Here is an 18,283-nt window from a genome sequence, read left to right as displayed (position 1 = left end):
CCAGTGGTCGCGCAAGTGAAGGCAGAAAGGCCCAGTCCTGTGGGCGTGGCCTTCCCTGATATCGGCCCTGGCTCTTCTGTACAGGAGCAGACGCCGCTATTCCTGGCGGCGCGGGAAGGAGCGGTGGAAGTAGCCCAGCTACTGCTGGGGCTGGGGGCAGCCCGAGAGCTGCGGGACCAGGCTGGGCTAGCGCCCGCGGACGTCGCTCACCAACGTAACCACTGGGATCTGCTGACGCTGCTGGAAGGGGCTGGGCCACCAGAGGCCCGTCACAAAGCCACGCCGGGCCGCGAGGCTGGGCCCTTCCCGCTCGCACGGACGGTGTCAGTAAGCGTGCCCCCGCATGGGGGCGGGGCTCTGCCGCGCTGCCGGACGCTGTCAGCCGGAGCAGGCCCTCGTGGGGGCGGAGCTTGTCTGCAGGCTCGGACTTGGTCCGTAGACTTGGCTGCGCGGGGGGGCGGGGCCTATTCTCATTGCCGGAGCCTCTCGGGAGTAGGAGCAGGAGGAGGCCCGCCCCCTCGCGGCCGTAGGTTTTCTGCAGGCATGCGCGGGCCTCGGCCCAACCCTGCGATAATGCGAGGAAGATACGGAGTGGCTGCCGGGCGCGGAGGCAGGGTCTCAACGGATGACTGGCCCTGCGATTGGGTGGCCCTGGGAGCTTGCGGTTCTGCCTCCAACATTCCGATCCCGCCTCCTTGCCTTACTCCGTCCCCGGAGCGGGGATCACCTCAACTTGACTGTGGTTCCCCAGCCCTCCAAGAAATGCCCATAAACCAAGGAGGAGAGGGTAAAAAATCGAAGAATACATGGTAGGGAGGAATTCCAAAAATGATTACCCATTAAAAGGCAGGCTGGAAGGCCTTCCTGGTTTTAAGATGGAGCCCCCAAAATGAAGGGTTGTCAGTTTAGTTTCTCTCCTAAAATGAATGTATGCCCACCAGAGCAGGCATCTTCCACGTGGAGAAGCTGCAGCTCTGGAAAGAGGGTTTAAGATGCTAGGATGAGGCAGGCCCAGTCCTCCTCCAGAAAATAAGACAGGCCACAGGAGGGCAGAGTGGAGTGGAAATACCCCTAAGTTGGAACCAAGAATTGCAGGCATATGGGATGTAAGATGTTCTTTCCTATATATGGTTTCCAAAGGGTGCCCCTATGATCCATTGTCCCCACTGCCCACAAATGGCTGACAAATATTTATTGGGCACCTACTATGTGCCAGGCACTGTGTAGGTGCTGAAAAGTGGCCAAGGGCCACCCCCGCTGATGACTCCTTGCATTCCCTCCCCTCACAACAAAGGAACTCCACTGCGGGGATGAAGCGCTTCTTCTAGCCACTGCTATCGCTATTTAAGAACCCTAAATCTGTCACCCATAATAAAGCTGATTTGAAGTGTTACCTTTTTTTGGAGGAATTGGGGAGAAGAATGGGAAAAAAGATGGGAGTGACTGCATAATGTCAGCATTTTGTGCTTTTGGCTCAGCATTTGGATTGGATGGAGGATGTAAGTATAGTTTAAAAGCAAGAATAAGTATATTTAGGGGCCCTATGATAATTTAGGGTATTATCTGAAAGCAAGAATCTAGTAGCCAAGGGAGAAACCGCACACACTAGGTCAGGGGTCCCCAACCCTTGGGCCGCAGACTGGTACTGGTCCATGGCCTCTTAGGAACTGGGCCACACAGCAGGAGGTGAGCAAGCATTACTGCCCAAGCTCCACCTCCTGTCAGATCAGCATAAGCATTAAATTCTCATAGGAACTCGAACCCTATTGTGAACTGTGCATGCAAGGGATCTAAGTTTCTCGCTTCTTACGGGAATCTAATGCCTAATGATCTGGGGTGGAACAGTTTCATCCTGAAACCAGCCCTCCGTCGCCACCGACCATGGAATAATTGTCTTCCACGAAACTCTTCCCTGGTGCCAAAAAGGTAGGAGACCACTGCACTAGATGATGCACACACTTTGTCCCTCATCCTAGGGCTTTTAGTTATGGCCACTTAGAAGATTCCTAAGGCCACAAGTCAAGTAGATGGAGAGAGTATCTTGAAACTTTGTCCACCTTGCAGCAATATGTTGCTAGGTTTGAAACATGGAGTCATGAGGCATTTTGAAAGCCAATAATATCTACAGTTTATTAAGTATTCACTATGCATCAAGTGCTTTATTACATTATTAATACATCAACCCTATGAAGTAGGTGCTATTAAAACCCTATTTCACTCAGAAATTGAGGCACAGAGATCTGCCCAAGATTGCAAGGAATAAGCGGCAGGACCAGATCTCTTCATCACATTTCACATTCCAAATCACTCAGCTATAAACTCCCTAACATGACAGGTTGCCATTTAGAGGTACCAAATGGTTGTCTGCCCTGCTCCTTCCTTGATGCCAACCAGCCTGATTAGCATTGATCAAAGACCAAGCCAGAGAGGTAGTCCTCTCCCTTTTCAATTTCATTTCATTTCTTTCTTTTTCTGAAACAGGGTATTGCTCTGTTGCCCAGCCTGGAGTGCAGTGGCACAAATGGCTCACTGCAGCCACAACCTCCTGGGCTCAAGCAATCTTCCTACCTCAGCCTCTCATTTTTCCATATCTATATCTCTTATGCCCAAAATAAGCTTTCCCCTGCCCCTTGTCTGCACTAAACTGTAAGTTTCCAAAATGAACCCTTCCTGTACTCTATTTGGTACACATCTTGTCTCCTGAATAGAGTGTATTTTTTATTTTATTTTATTTTGGAGACGGAGTCTCGCTCTGTCACCTAGGCTGGAGCGCAGTGGCACAATCTCAGTTCACCGCAACCTCCGCCTCCCGGGTTCAAGCAATTCTCCTGCCTCAACCTCCTGAGTAGCTGGGATTACAGGCGCATGTGGCCACGCCCGGCTAATTTTTTGTATTTTAGTAAAGATGGGGTTTCACCATGTTCCCCAGGCTGGTCTCCAACTCCTGAGCTCAGGCAATCCACCCGCCTCAGCCTCCCAAAGTGCTAGGATTACAGGTGTGAGCCACCACAGCCGGCCATCTCCTGAATAGATTATAAATACCTAGAGGTCAGGGATGATTATTCAATACATATATATTGAATACTTACTATGTGTTGGACCCGGTGCTAGGGTTTTATGTATATATTTGAGAGCTCCACATCCCTGGATCTGAATCCTCCACTTCCCACTGGAACCATGCCCCTCCCAGTCCCGGTAAGTAAGAGGGAAGATCGGGAGGGCCAAATCCTACACCAGGGTCTATCTTAGGGAGGGAAGGGACCTGGCTGGGGGGAGGGGGATTCTGAGGAGTGAAACCACTTCCTGTGTAGCTAGTTCCTGTGTTGACAGAAAGAGCAGAAGAGGAGGTGGGGTGGAGGGAGCAGAGCCAGGGATTAGGGGGCTACTGAGGCTCTGGAGATGAGACCGCCAGGAGTCCTTCCCCACCATGAGCCCCCTCCACTCCTGCAGCTGGAGGAGTTTTTCCCAGTCTCGGTGCTGCCCTGGGGCGAGAGAGACTGAACAAGCTGTTTGGGTGGGAAAAGAGAATGGAGGAAGTTGACAGGGATGGGCGGGGCCCGTGGGGGGGCTGACCAGGAACCCAGCTTCCTGCTCAGTACCCAGGCATCCAGCCCCCAGCTCACCCCCACCCCTTCCAGCCCCCACTCCCCTCAGGAACCCAAGGTTCCAGCCCTCCTCCCAAATCCCAGCCACCCCTCCCCCACCAGTTTCTCCCCTCTAGGGGATGGAGGCTGAGAGACCCCAGGAAGAAGAGGATGGTGAGCAGGTGAGCTGGGCACGGGGTTGGGGAGGCTGACACTGGGAAAGAAGGGAGGTGAGAGGACCTGGGGCAGAAATGTAGGGACACAGGGGCCTTGAAAGGCTTGGGCAAACTGAGGCAGGAACAGAGACACACAGAGAGGAAACGGGCCACTGGCCTAGCCCCCTGTCCACTCCTCCCGCTTCAACCACCACTGCTTGACTAGAATGGACATATTTTGGCATCAGGGCCCCCCTCAGGATGAGGAAGGCTGGCCCCCTCCAAACTCCACCACTCGGCCTTGGCGATCTGCTCCTCCGTCCCCTCCTCCTCCAGGGACCCGCCACACAGGTACCCCTACCCACCCAGGGAGAGCCCCGACCCTAGTGCCCACATCCTGACCCCATTACCAAGGCCCACTCCATTGTGGGCCCTCTCCCCACCTCCTCCAGACTCCCCTTGGGATTCCCCATTGCACCCCCTCTCCTCTGATCCAAAGTCCCTAATCACATCACCCTGTCCACACTCCCCCACGGCTCCTGTCTGCCAACCTCTCTGGGTCTCTGAGCCCTCCACACCCCTCTCCCCAGCCCTGGGACCCCGCTCGGCCTCCCTGCTCTCCCTGCAGACTGAACTCCTTCTGGACCTGGTGGCTGAAGCCCAGTCCCGCCGCCTGGAGGAGCAGAGGGCCACCTTCTACACCCCCCAAAACCCCTCAAGCCTAGCCCCTGCCCCACTCCGTCCTCTCGAGGACAGAGAACAGCTTTACAGCACTATCCTTAGTCACCAGGTAAGACATCCCCCCAGGAGGCAAACCCAGGCCTCCTGGTCTCTTGGCCCCTGTTCTCTTTTGGGCTCTACTCCTGTTTCTCCCTAGGCACCCCATTGCCTTCACAGGTTTCCTATATGCCTCCCCATACCAACCCTTGATCCTCTCAAGAACCTCCTCCCCTCAGACCCTCACCAAAGCTCTCCCTCTCCCTCCACTCCTCCAGTGCCAGCGGATGGAAGCCCAGCGGTCAGAGCCTCCCCTCCCCCCAGGGGGGCAAGAGCTCCTGGAGTTGCTGCTGAGAGTTCAGGGTGGGGGTCGAATGGAGGAGCAAAGGTCCCGGCCCCCCACACACACCTGCTGAGACTTGAGCCCCAACCAGCCCTTCCTTGCCACTGGTCTCAAAGCTGGGCAGCCCATTGCATGCCCTCAACTCTTGCTTGGCAGGGGTACCAGAGACTGAAGGACACGGCACAAATCTCAATATTCATCTCCCACATCACCTTCCCTGGGAACTGGACGGGGTGAAAGTCCTCAAACTCTGGGAACAGGCGAGGTGGAACGGGGATTTAACTCCCCGCCCACAGGTCCATGGGAGCTTGAGGCAGTAAGGGGGATCCCAGGCACCCATCTCAAGGAGTGGCTGGGAGTCTTTTCCCTAACTTGTGGGGACACCACCAATTGTCAAGCTACTAGGCACTAGGGTCTGAGGGCTCAGGCCTCCACCTGAGAGGTTATAACCTGAGAGACAGCTCTACCCTTCCTCCCAGTAAGAAGAGAAGGTGGGTGGGCACCTGAGAGATTAAGACTATTCTCCCAGTCCCACTACCAGCACCCCCGATCCCTGAGACTGAGGGGTTTACGGGCTGTGAATGGACCTTCAGCCCTGCCCACCCTCCCTCCCCACTGCTGCTGAGTCTGTCTGATGTTTTGGTTGTATGAATAAATATAATTCCCCTCTGGACTGCAGACTGGTATCTGGGGGGCCCAGGCGGGGTGAAAGGTAGGAAGGTGAGGCCAGAGGCCTTTTCTCTCCCCAGTCTGGCCAGAGGCCAGCTCCCTTCCCTGGCTGGTTAATTACTGGCTCATTAAGCAGCGGCTGGAGACCTCCCTAATTATCTCCCCCAGCCCCCCTCTTCTGGTTTTAATTAAGTAGAACAGGGAGGGGAGTCATTAGAACAAGAAATATGAACTGAGCTGCCGGTGAACCCAGGCATTCCAGCGGCCTGAGTCCACATCGCTTAGATCCCTGATTCAGGACCCAGGTGACAGACGCCCCCAGCCGCCAACACAGCCCCACTCCTAGGCCGCGGAAGTCCAGCCAGGGGGCTTTCCCATATTTTTCAGATGGCCCGTCTCCTCCCCTCATCCCCTCTTCCCTCTCCCCTCCTCCACTCGGTCTCAGTTCCTCTGTTTCTATGTCTCTCTCTCCGCCCCCAGCTCCTCCCTGTTCCTCCTCTCTTCTCCCCTCCTCTTCCTCCCCGGCTCCCCTCCCCCAGCCTCCCTCCCTCGCTCCCCCCCTTCTCCCTCCTCCCTCCTCCCTCTCTCTCACACACACCCCCGCTTGGGCCTCCTCTCTCTCTCCGGCTCCATTTTCTCCGCCGCCGGGGGCCGGGGTCTCCTGTGGGGGGCCCAGCCGGTATCCCAGGTCTCCCTTCAGTGCCGGGGTGAACCCCCGGGGGAGCCGGGAGCCGGGGGCAGACGGGCGGGGGTTGGGGCGGAGGGAGCAGCGGCCCCAGCGAGTTTGGGGGGAGAAGTAACCAGGCGGGGGGAGGGGCGGAGCAGGGAGGGGGCCTCAGGGCCCCCCCCCAGCTATGGACGAACGGCTACTGGGGCCGCCCCCTCCAGGCGGGGGCCGGGGGGGCCTGGGATTGGTGAGTGGGGAGCCTGGGGGCCCTGGCGAGCCTCCCGGTGGCGGAGACCCCGGTGGGGGTAGCGGGGGGGTCCCGGGAGGCCGAGGGAAGCAAGACATCGGGGACATTCTGCAGCAGATAATGACCATCACCGACCAGAGCCTGGACGAGGCCCAGGCCAAGTGAGTGCCCCCACCCCGGGACCCCACACAGACCCAGCAAACCCCGTTCACATGTTCTGAATCTTCTGGGAGCCCCCCCAACTCCAGGGCCCTCTCCAGGATCCAACAGCTCTCTTCTCTCCTTATTCCTGGGAGCCCATAGAAAAGTGATCCCTCTCAAACCTCCCTTCACCCCCAGGCCCTGAAACCTTCACAGAGGGAACCCCCGGTGGCCCGGCTCCCCACTCCTAACCTTTTGCCGACCCCTGCAGTCTCCTGGAACAGCCCCATCCCCGGGAGCCCCCTTTGGCTCCCAGACTAAAAAACTGTTCTTGGGCTACGTTATCTTCTCCCCTAACTCTCCACCCAGCCCCCTCATTCTCTCCAGATGTGGAGACCTCCACACCCTCTCCAGAGCCCCTAAAGCTCCTCTCCACTGCTCAGCCAGACACTAGGTGCATCAAAGCCTCCCAGCTGCTCAGCCCCAGGACCCCTTCACACACCCTACACTGATCTCCCCAGTTAGCTCGGCACCCCCAGCCCCACTCTGCCACCTCAAACTCTGACTCTTCTCAACCCCAGCCTCTGTCTCTCTCTCTCTGAAACCTACCAAGTCACTTTCCTTTCTCCATCCACTCCCAGATTCCTCCTCCTACCTTTCTAGACCATCTCCCAAAGCCCGCAGCCTTTAACCTGCTGCCTGCATCTTCCCTGAGTCTCCCTGAAGCTGAGGAGCTTCCCCATGCTCTGGGAGCTGATCTTTTCCCAAGAACTCCTCATTCCACCCCCAACTCATTCCACCCCCAATCCGCTTCCTCCCTCCGCAGATTGACCCTCCTCCCTCCTTGTTCTCAGGCCCCCTGCTCTGTTTCTCTAGCTCCTCAACTTTTCTCTTTCCCCACTCCCACTCCTCCCAAGGAAACACGCCCTAAACTGCCACCGAATGAAGCCTGCTCTCTTTAGCGTCCTGTGTGAAATCAAGGAGAAAACCGGTATGTGGGCCCCCCCCCCGGATTGCTCAACTCTGGGAACAGAACCCTGTTCATTATAGGGCTAGAGTGTGACAACTTGGGGCCCTGAGGAAAGTAAGGAATCAGGGGGACTGGGGAAGGAACCAAAGCCTGGGAACTTGGCTCTCCAGGAAGCACCAGGAGGACTGAGCACTGGGTATCGGGGTCTCTGGGTCCCTAAGTCCACTCGCCTGCATGCTAGGCCTCAGCATTCGGAGCTCCCAGGAGGAGGAGCCAGTGGACCCACAGCTGATGCGCTTGGACAACATGCTTCTGGCAGAGGGTGTGGCTGGGCCCGAGAAAGGGGGCGGCTCAGCAGCAGCAGCTGCAGCCGCTGCAGCCTCTGGTGGTGGCGTGTCCCCTGACAACTCCATCGAACACTCGGACTATCGCAGCAAACTTGCCCAGATCCGTCACATATACCACTCGGAGCTGGAGAAGTATGAGCAGGTAAGGAGAGGAGGCTTGGGTGGGTGGAGGGAAGGGCTCTTGCAGGGGAATCCCATGGTCAAAGGGCTCCTCCTCACCAGCCCACTGGCCCCCACTACAGGCATGTAATGAGTTCACGACCCATGTCATGAACCTGCTGAGGGAGCAGAGCCGCACCAGGCCCGTGGCCCCCAAAGAGATGGAACGCATGGTGAGCATCATCCATCGAAAGTTCAGCGCCATCCAGATGCAGCTGAAGCAGAGCACCTGCGAGGCTGTGATGATCCTGCGCTCCCGTTTCCTGGATGCCAGGTGGGCCCAGGGACCCCAGGCTGGCCCCCAGCACTGGGCTCCTTCCCATTCCTCTCCAAGACCCTGAGCTGCCATGCTGCACAACATGGTACTCCATGACAATGGTGACTCTGGGGTCATGCCATGTGACAGCCCTGCCAGAACATCAACATCCTCCTCACCGCTCTTCTCCCTCCTCTGTAGACGAAAGCGCCGTAACTTCAGCAAACAGGCCACTGAGGTCCTAAATGAGTATTTCTACTCCCACCTGAGTAACCCATATCCTAGTGAGGAGGCCAAGGAGGAGCTTGCCAAGAAGTGTGGCATCACCGTGTCTCAGGTATTATGGAGGTTGCGGGAGGAGTTGTCAGGCAAAGTGCACGCATCTCAGCTAGGTGCAGTGGTGTGTTCCTGTAATCCCAGCTACTAGGGAGGCTGAAGTGGGAGGATCACTTGAGTTGGAGACCAGCCTGGGCAACAGCATAGTGAGACCAGGAAGCAAAAAAAAAAAAAAATGCTGTCACTCACATCTTATTCAGTGAAGGACTTCAGAGGCAAATGTTTCTACCTGACCCTCCTTTCTGCCCCACAGGTCTCCAACTGGTTTGGCAACAAGAGGATTCGCTATAAGAAAAACATCGGAAAGTTCCAAGAGGAGGCAAACATCTATGCTGTCAAGACCGCCGTGTCAGTCACCCAGGGGGGCCACAGCCGCACCAGCTCCCCGACACCCCCTTCCTCTGCAGGTGGATCCCACTGTCACCCCGGCTGACTGTTTTGCACACTTCCTGCTTTTGTTCCCACTTCCTATCTAGGCAGGATCATAGCAGAGAGGGGGCCTTTTGGGGTGAGAGGGACCGAGCTGAGATAGGCTGGAGATGTCAGGGGACAGAGGCCATTCCAGTGATCTTAGTTCTGCCTTTCTTCCCACGGGTGGCCAAGGAACAGCCTGCTCTTTCTGTGTGTTGGAATGTTATTTTGTGGATAATTGGAGTATAGTAGCATGTCCCCACAAGAGTTGAGAGTTGTGGTTCATCCTCTACCATCATGGGCTCTATTACACTCTTCCCTCTCTGCCCCCACAAGGCTCTGGCGGCTCTTTCAATCTCTCAGGATCTGGAGACATGTTTCTGGGGATGCCTGGGCTCAACGGAGATTCCTATTCTGCTTCCCAGGTCAGATGCCCATCTCCTCTCAAGTAGGGCTTTCCCCAACTCCATTTCCTCTACTTTAGGATACAAGACCTCTTTCCTCTGAGGCTTCTCTTCACTGTCATACCTTCCTCTGCTGCCTACAGGTGGAATCACTCCGACACTCGATGGGGCCAGGGGGCTATGGGGATAACCTCGGGGGAGGCCAGATGTACAGCCCACGGGAAATGAGGGTGAGTGGATCCTGAAGCTCCTCTCTGTCCAGTTCTCACAGGACAGAGGGGCATTTTCCCTAGTAATGTTGTGCCCACACAGGGTTCCCAGGGCCTTCTCTGTTTTCTGTACTCTGTCTCTCCTTTCAGGCAAATGGCAGCTGGCAAGAGGCTGTGACCCCCTCTTCAGTGACATCCCCAACGGAGGGACCAGGGAGTGTTCACTCTGATACCTCCAACTGATCTTGCCCCTCAGGGTCACAGGGGTGGGGGCTCTCACAAGGCGACTTGAAGAGGACGCAGGCTTCCAGAGGACAAACCCCAATACAGGAGAAGCACAAGACAGAGAAGGGCCAATGGGGTCATCCCCTCCCTAACGAGACTCTCTCTGTGCTGGGGGTGCTAATTACATGGCAGGAAGAATGGGGCCTCTAAGGGGAGTGTGGGGTCTGTCTCTCCCTTTTTTCCATCTTTTTCCTCTCTCGCTTTCTTTCTTACACAGAAACATACACATACCCAGAAACCTATTTCTCAGACCCCTTTTTCTCCTGTCTTTCTCTCTCCCTCTCCCACACCTCACACACACATACTCCCACTTGCAACTATTCTGTTTCTCTCCTGGGCTCCCCCACTTTCCCTTCCCCACCCCACTTGTATGCTCTGGAATCTGTGGAGACGCCAGCCCTGCCCAATCAGAGATGCCAAAAATGGGGACATGACTTCTGGACAGAGGACATGGGCCACGCCCCCATGCATCCCCACCCCCGCCCCTCCAGACGGCTTACTTACCTCATACGCAGCTCATCTTAAACCAATAGAATCGCTCGGTGGACGAGAGTGTCTGACTCAGATATCTACCTCGGAGGGAGTTTCTGCTACTTTAGGGAATTATTCACTGGGCTTTGGGGTTGAACTTTTTTTTTTTTTTAAAGAAAGAAAAAGAAACCCTGGGATCCATCTGTTTTTTGTTGTTGTTGTTGTTTTTGTTGTTGTTGTTGGTGGTGGTGGTGGTTCTTAATTTTTAATTTAGTTTGGGGAAGCAGCTTGTTTGTTTTTTTTTATAAATATGTTGATTTCTTGTCTTTTTTTTTATTTCTTACTTTCCCATATTAGGGGTGATAGCCAAAGGGGTTCTGGTAAGAGAAAGGGGGACAAACAGAACTGGTAAAGAGGCCCCCCTGGCTCCAGGCCTGTCCATCAGGAAGTAAATTTTACAGGGCACCAAGCTTTGCCCCCTAAAATCCCTTAGGTGTTCTTTGTTCATGCAGGCAGGTTTCTGCCGCATTTGATGTGGAGGCAGTGAAGGGCTTGCCCTGCTGGCCTCTCATCCCCCTTCTTCCCACAACCCTTGGGCAGGGCTGGACTCAGTAATTTTGAGGAAATTGAAGATGCCATCTTCCCCTGTGAGTGACATGTCTTTAATTTTTAAAAAAACTACTATTTGAAAATTGGAGGGGGAAGAATGGGAAGGGAGTTATTGCCAAATATGTTAAATATGGGTTGGGGTGCTTGTATATGTATCTTCCTCAATTTCCCCATAAATGAGGTATCTTTTTGTCACACCAAAATCAAGGGGTAGGGAGAGGGAGGAGGTTGCAAAAAGCCAGATGTGGGGGAAAAGTAACATCAACACTGTCCCATCCTCAGCCCTGAACCCTACCATCTGATCCCCTCAGACATTCTCAGGATTTTACAAGACTGTCAGAGTGGGGAACCCCTCCCATTAAAGATCCGGGCAGGACTGGGGACAGGTTGGAAGTGTGATGGGTCGGGGGGTGGGAGGCATGGGCCAGGGGCAGTTCTCTCCTCACTTGTAAACTTGTGTAGTTTCACAGAAAAAAAACAAAATGCAGTTTTAAATAAAGAAATTTCTTTTTTCCCTGGGTTTAGTTGAGAATTTTTTTCAAAAAACATGAGAAACCCCAGAAAAAAAATGATTTTCTTTCACGAAGCTCCAAACAGGTTTCTCTCCTGTTCCCCAGCCTTGCCTTCATGATGCAGGCCCAATTGCACCCTTGCAGACAACAGTCTGGCCTGAACCCTATTGATGCAACTTTGCGCAATCAAGATGGGGCTCCAGTGGGTCACCAGGCAGCCCTGATGGACTGATGGAATAAATAGGATCGGGGGCTCTGAGGGAATGAGACCCTAGAGGGTACACTCCCCATCCCCCAGGGAAGTGACTGTACCCAGAGGCTGGTAGTGCCCAGGGGTGGGGTGATAATTATTTCTCTAGTACCTGAAGGACTCTTGTCCCAAAGGCATGAATTCCTAGCATTCCCTGTGACAAGACGACTGAAAGATGGGGGCTGGAGAGAGGGTGCAGGCCCCACCTAGGGCGGAGGCCACAGCAGGGAGAGGGGCAGACAGAGCCAGGACCCTGGAAGGAAGCAGGATGGCAGCCGGAACAGCAGTTGGAGCCTGGGTGCTGGTCCTCAGTCTGTGGGGTGAGCCACTCCCCCAACCCCACTGACCCTCCCTGCAGAAAGCACTTTAACCCCACACCCCAATTGTCCTAGAACTTTTCCCAGAACCCGAGGAAGTGCCTTTCAAGGTCCCTCACCCACCCTGTCCAAATTTTGTTAGCCCTCATTCCCTTCCTGCCCCACTACCATGGTGCTATCTCCCAGGGGCAGTAGTAGGTGCTCAAAACATCACAGCCCGGATTGGCGAGCCACTGGTGCTGAAGTGTAAGGGGGCCCCCAAGAAACCACCCCAGCGGCTGGAATGGAAACTGGTAAGCGGGGCTCCTGTTGCAGCCTCCCAACTTCCAGGGAGACCAGCAATAATTTGGATCCCCGTCACTCTGCCTCACAGTCCTTTCCCAAAGGCCTTGCACTGTTTAGGCCCTGCTTCTCTGCTTCTAGAACACAGGCCGGACAGAAGCTTGGAAGGTCCTGTCTCCCCAGGGAGGAGGCCCCTGGGACAGTGTGGCTCGTGTCCTTCCCAACGGCTCCCTCTTCCTTCCGGCTGTCGGGATCCAGGATGAGGGGATTTTCCGGTGCCAGGCAATGAACAGGAATGGAAAGGAGACCAAGTCCAACTACCGAGTCCGTGTCTACCGTAAGAATTCCAGGGTCTTCTCCAAGGCCTCCCTCTTACCTAAGAAAAAGCCTTCAACCCCAGCCTTGGCCCATGAGGGCCTCTGACTTCCACTGGCCTCATTTCCACACACAGAGTTTGAGAACCTTCACAATTACAGCCTCTGACTGGATTTTTCCTCCTTCAGAGATTCCTGGGAAGCCAGAAATTGTAGATTCTGCCTCTGAACTCACGGCTGGTGTTCCCAATAAGGTAGTGGAAGAAAGCAGGAGAAGTAGAAAACGGCCCTGTGAACAGGAGGCGAGTGTGTGTGGGTGTGGGTGTGTGGCATCTCTCATTTTCAAAGGATTCTGAGGTCACCACTCTTTCCCCAGGTGGGGACATGTGTGTCAGAGGGAAGCTACCCTGCAGGGACTCTTAGCTGGCACTTGGATGGGAAGCCCCTGGTGCCTAATGAGAAGGGTGAGTCCTAAGGTGCCCCCCAAGCTGCCTTCTCCCTGATCTCACTCCCACACCCACCCTGGGATAATTTGTCTTATCCTCCCATCATAGGAGTATCTGTGAAGGAACAGACCAGGAGACACCCTGAGACAGGGCTCTTCACACTGCAGTCGGAGCTAATGGTGACCCCAGCCCGGGGAGGAGATCCCCGTCCCACCTTCTCCTGTAGCTTCAGCCCAGGCCTTCCCCGACACCGGGCCTTGCGCACAGCCCCCATCCAGCCCCGTGTCTGGGGTGAGCATAGGTGGGGAGGGCCCCAAGCTCACGTGAGCACGTTCTGGAAGTCTGACCCTTAGGGAAAGAGGGAGTCAAGCCCATGGCCACTGGGATCACTCACAAGTGTAACTCTCCACCTCAAAACCCTTCCAACTCCCAGAGCCTGTGCCTCTGGAGGAGGTCCAATTGGTGGTGGAGCCAGAAGGTGGAGCAGTAGCTCCTGGTGGAACCGTAACCCTGACCTGTGAAGTCCCTGCCCAGCCCTCTCCTCAAATCCACTGGATGAAGGATGTGAGTGACCTGGAGAGAGGGGCTGGGAGGTAGGGTGAACCATAACTAGCAACAGGGAGGGCAGAGGGCTAACGAGGGAAAGGCAGGCTAGGAGCTGAGGAGGAAGAGAGGGTATCTGAAGATATGGAGACAAAAAGACAAGGGTTTTGAAATAGTCTCCTCTCCCCTTCCCCCACCAGGGTGTGCCCTTGCCCCTTCCCCCCAGCCCTGTGCTGATCCTCCCTGAGATAGGGCCTCAGGACCAGGGAACCTACAGCTGTGTGGCCACCCATCCCAGCCACGGGCCCCAGGAAAGCCGTGCTGTCAGCATCAGCATCATCGGTGAGACCTCTCCCCAAGCCCTACAGACCCTGGGACTAGGGTGCAGGACAGCACAGGCTCTAATTTCCTGCCCCATTCTGGCCTTATCCCTAACAGCCACCCCACCTCTCCCTCCCTGCACCCACACCCAAGCCTCCCCTGCCCCACCCAAATTCTGCCAAGAGAGCAGCCAAGCCTCTCCCTTCTTCCCTCTGAGCTAAAAAAAGGGAAAGACGGCTGGGCGTGGTGGCTCACACCTGTAATCCCAACACTTTGGGAGGCTGAGGCGGGCAGATCACCTGAGGTAGGGAGTTCGAGACCAGCCTGACCAACATGGAGAAATCCCATTTCTACTAAAAATACAAAATTAGCCAGGCATGGTGGCACATGCCTGTAATCCCAGCTACCTGGGAGGCCAGCTACTTGAGAGGCTGAGGCAGGAGAATTGCTTGAACCCAGGAGGCGTAGATTGCGGTGAGCCAAGATCGCACCATTGCATGCCAGCCTGGGCAACAAAAGTGAAACTCCATCTCAAAAAAAAAAAAGAAAGGGAAAGACTCCACTGGGGCTCCCACTAAATAACTCTCTCTCAACCCAAAGTCTTCCTTTCTGACTGGATCCAACTTTGTCTTCCAGAACCAGGCAAGGAGGGGCCAACTGCAGGTGAGGGGTTTGATAAAGTCAGGGAAGCAGAAGATAGCCCCCAACACATGTGACTGGGGGGATGGTCAACAAGAAAGGAATGGTGAGTGGTGGTGGCTGTGCTCTCAATTTTCCCTGTCTCCGTACAGGCTCTGTGGGAGGATCAGGGCTGGGAACTCTAGCCCTGGCCCTGGGGATCCTGGGAGGCCTGGGGACAGCCACCCTGGTCATTGGGGTCATCTTGTGGCAAAGGCGGCAACGCCAAGGAGAGGAGAGGTGAGTGGTGAAAGCCAGACCCCTCAGACCTAGGGCTTCCAGGCAGCAAGCGAAGAGGGGTCGGGGGGTGGAACGACAACGTGCCGCATTCCCCCCAATCTTTCTCCTCAGGAAGGCCCCAGAAAACCAGGAGGAAGAGGAGGAGCGTGCAGAACTGAATCAGTCGGAGGAACCTGAGGCAGGCGAGAGTAGTACTGGAGGGCCTTGAGGGGCCCACAGACAGATCCTATCCATCAGCTCCCTTTTCTTTTTCCCTTGAACTGTTCTGGCCTCAGACCAACTCTCTCCTGTATAATCTCTCTCCTGTATAACCCCACCTTGCCAAGCTTTCTTCTACAACCAGAGCCCCCCACAATGATGATTAAACACCTGACACATCTTGCTCTTGTGTGTCTGTGTGTGTGTATGAGACACAACCTCACCCCTATACCCTTGAGGGCCCTGAAGGAAAGGGACTCACCCCCATACTTCACCATACTATACCAAACATCTACTCAAGTTGGGGAGAAGATGCTTCTGTCGGGGTTGGGGGCGAACTTGGGAAGAGATCCCATCAATATATTTCACCTTTTTTATTGAATTTGTATTAAAGGAGGTAGTGAGGGGGTGGAAGCACTTAAGAGTCAGAATCCATATTAGACTCTGGGGAGTGAAAAATTAAATTAAATCAGTAAGATGGGGAGTGGGGGAAGAGTCAGAGGGAACTTTGCCCACCTTTGAAGATCAAATCAAGAAATCAGGGAAAGCAAAGACTTAGGAGAGGAGAAAGACATTCTCTCAATCCATCCTCCTTCCCCAGGGCAGAGAATTAAACAACGTTACTGAGTGAGCCTCTGAGCAGAAGGCTCTCCCATCTATGCACAGACTTCACTCCTCCTCCCCAGGCCTTCCTGGAGAATGTCCAGGGCTGGCCTTAGCCAACAGAAATAGAGGGGTCAAGGGGGTCCAGGAGTAAGGAAGGGCCAGCAGGGACCCTCAATACTGATTCTCCTCTGGCTGGAAGTGGGCAGGAAGCAGACATAGCTCAAATACTGAGCAGCCAAAAAAAGAAGAAGATGGCGAGAAACAGGAAGAGGGAATCCTGCCAGCTGGAGGCCGGGTGACCCTGTCCCAGATCCACACCTGTGGGAGAGAGGAAAGCTGTGGAAGCATATGCTCCTAGGCTGGGAGGGGGCCTGAGGGGATTCACAGAGCTCCCTGATGGGAGCTGAGTGTGACTCTTACCTGTACCCCGGCGGAAAGGCTCATGGGCATTGAAGACGGTGGTGAAAAAGCCAAAGGGAAAAGCACCAACACCAAATGAGAAGTGGAAGCCCCCGGTATCACCAAATGGCTGGAATCCCTAGGGAGGCGGAAAAAGTCAGACAGGAAGCCGGCAAATCTGTCAAGGAAGGGACACAACTGGACAAGAAGACTCACCCCTCTGCTCTCTGGAGCTGGTCTCTGGCCCTGGGGGCGGGGTGGAGTTTTTAATCTGAGGAAATGGAGAGAGAAAGTTAACAGGGAATTTTCTCCTCTCATCTTCCACACCGTTTTCCAAGGGCAGAAGCCTTCAATCTTCCCTAAGCAACACCTCCAGTCTCTCACCTGGGATCCTGGGGCTTCTGGCTCCCTCGCCCATAAAGCGGGACAACCTTCTCTCTGCTGATCCCAGCTTTACATACTGGACACTCTTGCCGTTCTGGCCGTGTCTCCAGCCACTGGGGAGAAAAAAAGTGGTTTCCAGTATACAAGAGGGTCTTACAGCTCCTCAGACCTCCCCATTTCCCACTTCATCTCCTGAGTACGCACCTGATGAAGACATGGCCAACTGGATGGGGGAGAAAAAAAAAAAAAGGTCAAACTAGCTACAGAAAAGAGAGACACAGACCCTAGACTTCGCAGAATCCCATCTAACCCCTCTTCCCAAGCAACCTGCTGTTGCTTTTCAGATTTTCTGCAACCTCTACCATGCCAGCCAACTTAGCCTTCCTGCTTGTCTGATCTTCCAACACCTAAAGCTCTGTCCATCCTCAACACACTCAACCCTCTCCTTTCTCCTCTCCCCAACAAACACATACAAATTTTCGTGCCCTCTCTTTTCTGCCTTTCAAGTTAATTTCTAATTTCCTTCAGCCACCTCTTTCCGGGTCTCCTCTTTTCAACCCCAACCCCATCACTCCAAACCAAACCCCTTTACTAGCACATTCCCCCATTACTCACTTTCAAGCTCAATAATGTCCCTATCTTTACGACCCTTTAACCTTTCAAGTCTGCCTCTCCACAGTGCCCTTATACCAGCCCCCTCCCAGATCTCATCTGAATGTGATCCACATTTCCTGGTTCTCCCCGACTCAATTGATGCGTGCCTCCCTTAACCTTTGTGTCTCACTTGTTTCCACCTGCACAGCTAAGACCCCTCACTTCTCTGGGGTAAGGTGGCTCGGGTCTCACATTGTCCTGCCACTCCCCGCCCCACCTTCTCTTCTCAGCACATCACATGCCTCCGCTCCTGGTTCCTAAGACCTTTCTTTCCACAGATCTCGACCGCTATACTCCCACCCACACATACCAGCAAAGTCTTATGTCTCCTGTCGGGCTTCACCTATGGGAACGTGCCCTCCGATTATCTGTATGACTGTATGATTATTCGCTCCTAGCCTCTCCAGTATATAAGCGAGACCCACCACCTCCCGCCCCCCTCCTCGATTCTCACCAGTACAGGTGGCCACACACACTGACCACAGCTTCCCGAGCAGTCTCCAAACATATATTACATTCGAAGGTCGCGCCCGCCCCGCCCCGCTCGCGATTTGGCCCTTCGGGGCCCCCGTCCTCCTCCTCCGCTGCTGCCATGGCCGGTTTTGTTTCGCCCCACGTACCCTTCAGTCCCCCCAAATACACATACACACGCCCCAACAAACCAGAAACCACCTCCTGCCCACGATCGTTGGGCAGGCTTCAAGGTTTCCTAATCACTATTGGTCTGAATGCCTGCCAGTCACAAAGAATTCAAAAGAAAGGATTGGCCCAAAGGGTAGGGGCGGGAAAAGGTTAGTGCAGTCCTGCCTTCGCACAATGGCTATTGGCTGATACGGTCTAAGTCAATGTGCAATGCCAAGGGATTGGTAATAACTCGCTACACCCTGTCGCCTGGCCAAGGAGGGCTTTATTCGTCTGAGTAGTTGTCAGTCATAACCAAAGCCATAAGCAATTTGCTCGGGACTACCTATAGACCTCGCCCACTATAAGCCCCTTTCTTTCCTTCGCTTCCTCTTTTAGAGAATGTCCGGATTGCTATTGGACTTTGGAGCGTATGGCTCCAAATCAACTCATTGGCTAGAACTTGACGGAAAATGGTGGTTAGGTAAAACGCGCCTGCGCAGCACGCGGCGGGACGGGGGTGGGCCAATCCTGTGAG

General features: G+C 54.6%; 5 protein-coding genes across 19 annotated transcripts in view; 4 read left to right on the top strand and 1 right to left on the bottom strand.

Moving 5' to 3' along the window:
• The window catches only part of NOTCH4 (notch receptor 4), a 29,245-nt gene extending 27,852 nt beyond the window's left edge, over window positions 1-1,393 (top strand). For all 6 annotated transcript variants that reach the window (XM_054686783.2, XM_054686784.2, XM_054686781.2 and 3 more), the window contains one exon: window positions 85-1,393. In XM_054686783.2, the coding sequence (XP_054542758.1) occupies window positions 85-813 (729 nt within the window). In that variant the 3' untranslated portion in view covers window positions 814-1,393. The remainder of the gene's footprint in view (window positions 1-84) is intronic.
• GPSM3 (G protein signaling modulator 3) lies at window positions 719-5,472 on the top strand. Of its 3 annotated transcripts, none has more exons than XM_518379.8 (4): window positions 719-3,766; window positions 3,988-4,090; window positions 4,330-4,529; window positions 4,735-5,472. In XM_518379.8, exons 1-4 carry the CDS (start codon window positions 3,725-3,727, stop codon window positions 4,870-4,872), a joined length of 483 nt encoding a protein of 160 aa, XP_518379.2. In that variant the 5' UTR covers window positions 719-3,724; the 3' UTR covers window positions 4,873-5,472. The 3 variants fall into 3 exon arrangements, with proteins under 3 accessions (XP_518379.2, XP_063668434.1, XP_063668433.1); XM_063812364.1 differs by having other exon boundaries at window positions 3,304-3,766; window positions 4,368-4,529; XM_063812363.1 differs by having other exon boundaries at window positions 3,316-3,766; window positions 3,966-4,090.
• Window positions 5,473-5,678: 206 nt separating this feature from the next.
• On the top strand, window positions 5,679-11,494 carry PBX2 (PBX homeobox 2). 2 transcript variants are annotated; one of them, XM_001163141.7, is made up of 9 exons: window positions 5,688-6,543; window positions 7,441-7,514; window positions 7,735-7,982; window positions 8,083-8,273; window positions 8,457-8,592; window positions 8,845-8,998; window positions 9,339-9,427; window positions 9,550-9,636; window positions 9,766-11,494. In XM_001163141.7, exons 1-9 carry the CDS (start codon window positions 6,323-6,325, stop codon window positions 9,856-9,858), a joined length of 1,293 nt encoding a protein of 430 aa, XP_001163141.1. In that variant the 5' UTR covers window positions 5,688-6,322; the 3' UTR covers window positions 9,859-11,494. The 2 variants fall into 2 exon arrangements, with proteins under 2 accessions (XP_063668430.1, XP_001163141.1); XM_063812360.1 differs by lacking the exon at window positions 9,339-9,427 and having other exon boundaries at window positions 5,679-6,543.
• Window positions 11,495-11,636: 142 nt separating this feature from the next.
• Window positions 11,637-15,265, top strand: AGER (advanced glycosylation end-product specific receptor). Of its 7 annotated transcripts, none has more exons than XM_009450976.3 (11): window positions 11,637-12,062; window positions 12,246-12,352; window positions 12,483-12,678; window positions 12,845-12,909; window positions 13,032-13,119; window positions 13,210-13,392; window positions 13,535-13,665; window positions 13,845-13,986; window positions 14,602-14,628; window positions 14,757-14,883; window positions 14,995-15,265. In XM_009450976.3, exons 1-11 carry the CDS (start codon window positions 11,918-11,920, stop codon window positions 15,089-15,091), a joined length of 1,308 nt encoding a protein of 435 aa, XP_009449251.1. In that variant the 5' UTR covers window positions 11,637-11,917; the 3' UTR covers window positions 15,092-15,265. The 7 variants fall into 7 exon arrangements, with proteins under 7 accessions (XP_009449251.1, XP_009449248.1, XP_009449255.1 ...); XM_009450973.3 differs by having other exon boundaries at window positions 12,845-12,957; XM_009450980.3 differs by lacking the exon at window positions 14,757-14,883 and having other exon boundaries at window positions 13,897-13,986; window positions 14,602-14,710.
• Window positions 15,266-15,440: 175 nt separating this feature from the next.
• On the bottom strand, window positions 15,441-18,267 carry RNF5 (ring finger protein 5). The gene is made up of 6 exons (XM_001164301.5): window positions 17,579-18,267; window positions 16,675-16,693; window positions 16,471-16,583; window positions 16,303-16,357; window positions 16,108-16,225; window positions 15,441-16,005 (listed from the first exon to the last, which is right to left on the bottom strand). The coding sequence occupies exons 1-6, from the start codon at window positions 17,716-17,718 to the stop codon at window positions 15,908-15,910; spliced, it is 543 nt and encodes a 180-aa protein (XP_001164301.1). The 5' UTR covers window positions 17,719-18,267; the 3' UTR covers window positions 15,441-15,907.
• Window positions 18,268-18,283: the final 16 nt, after the last annotated feature.

The sequence above is a fragment of the Pan troglodytes genome, chromosome 5, assembly GCF_028858775.2.
Source record: "Pan troglodytes isolate AG18354 chromosome 5, NHGRI_mPanTro3-v2.0_pri, whole genome shotgun sequence".
Taxonomy (NCBI): domain Eukaryota; kingdom Metazoa; phylum Chordata; class Mammalia; order Primates; family Hominidae; genus Pan; species Pan troglodytes.
Note: the sequence above shows the minus strand (reverse complement) of the source record. Positions and strands in the feature narration are given on the sequence as shown.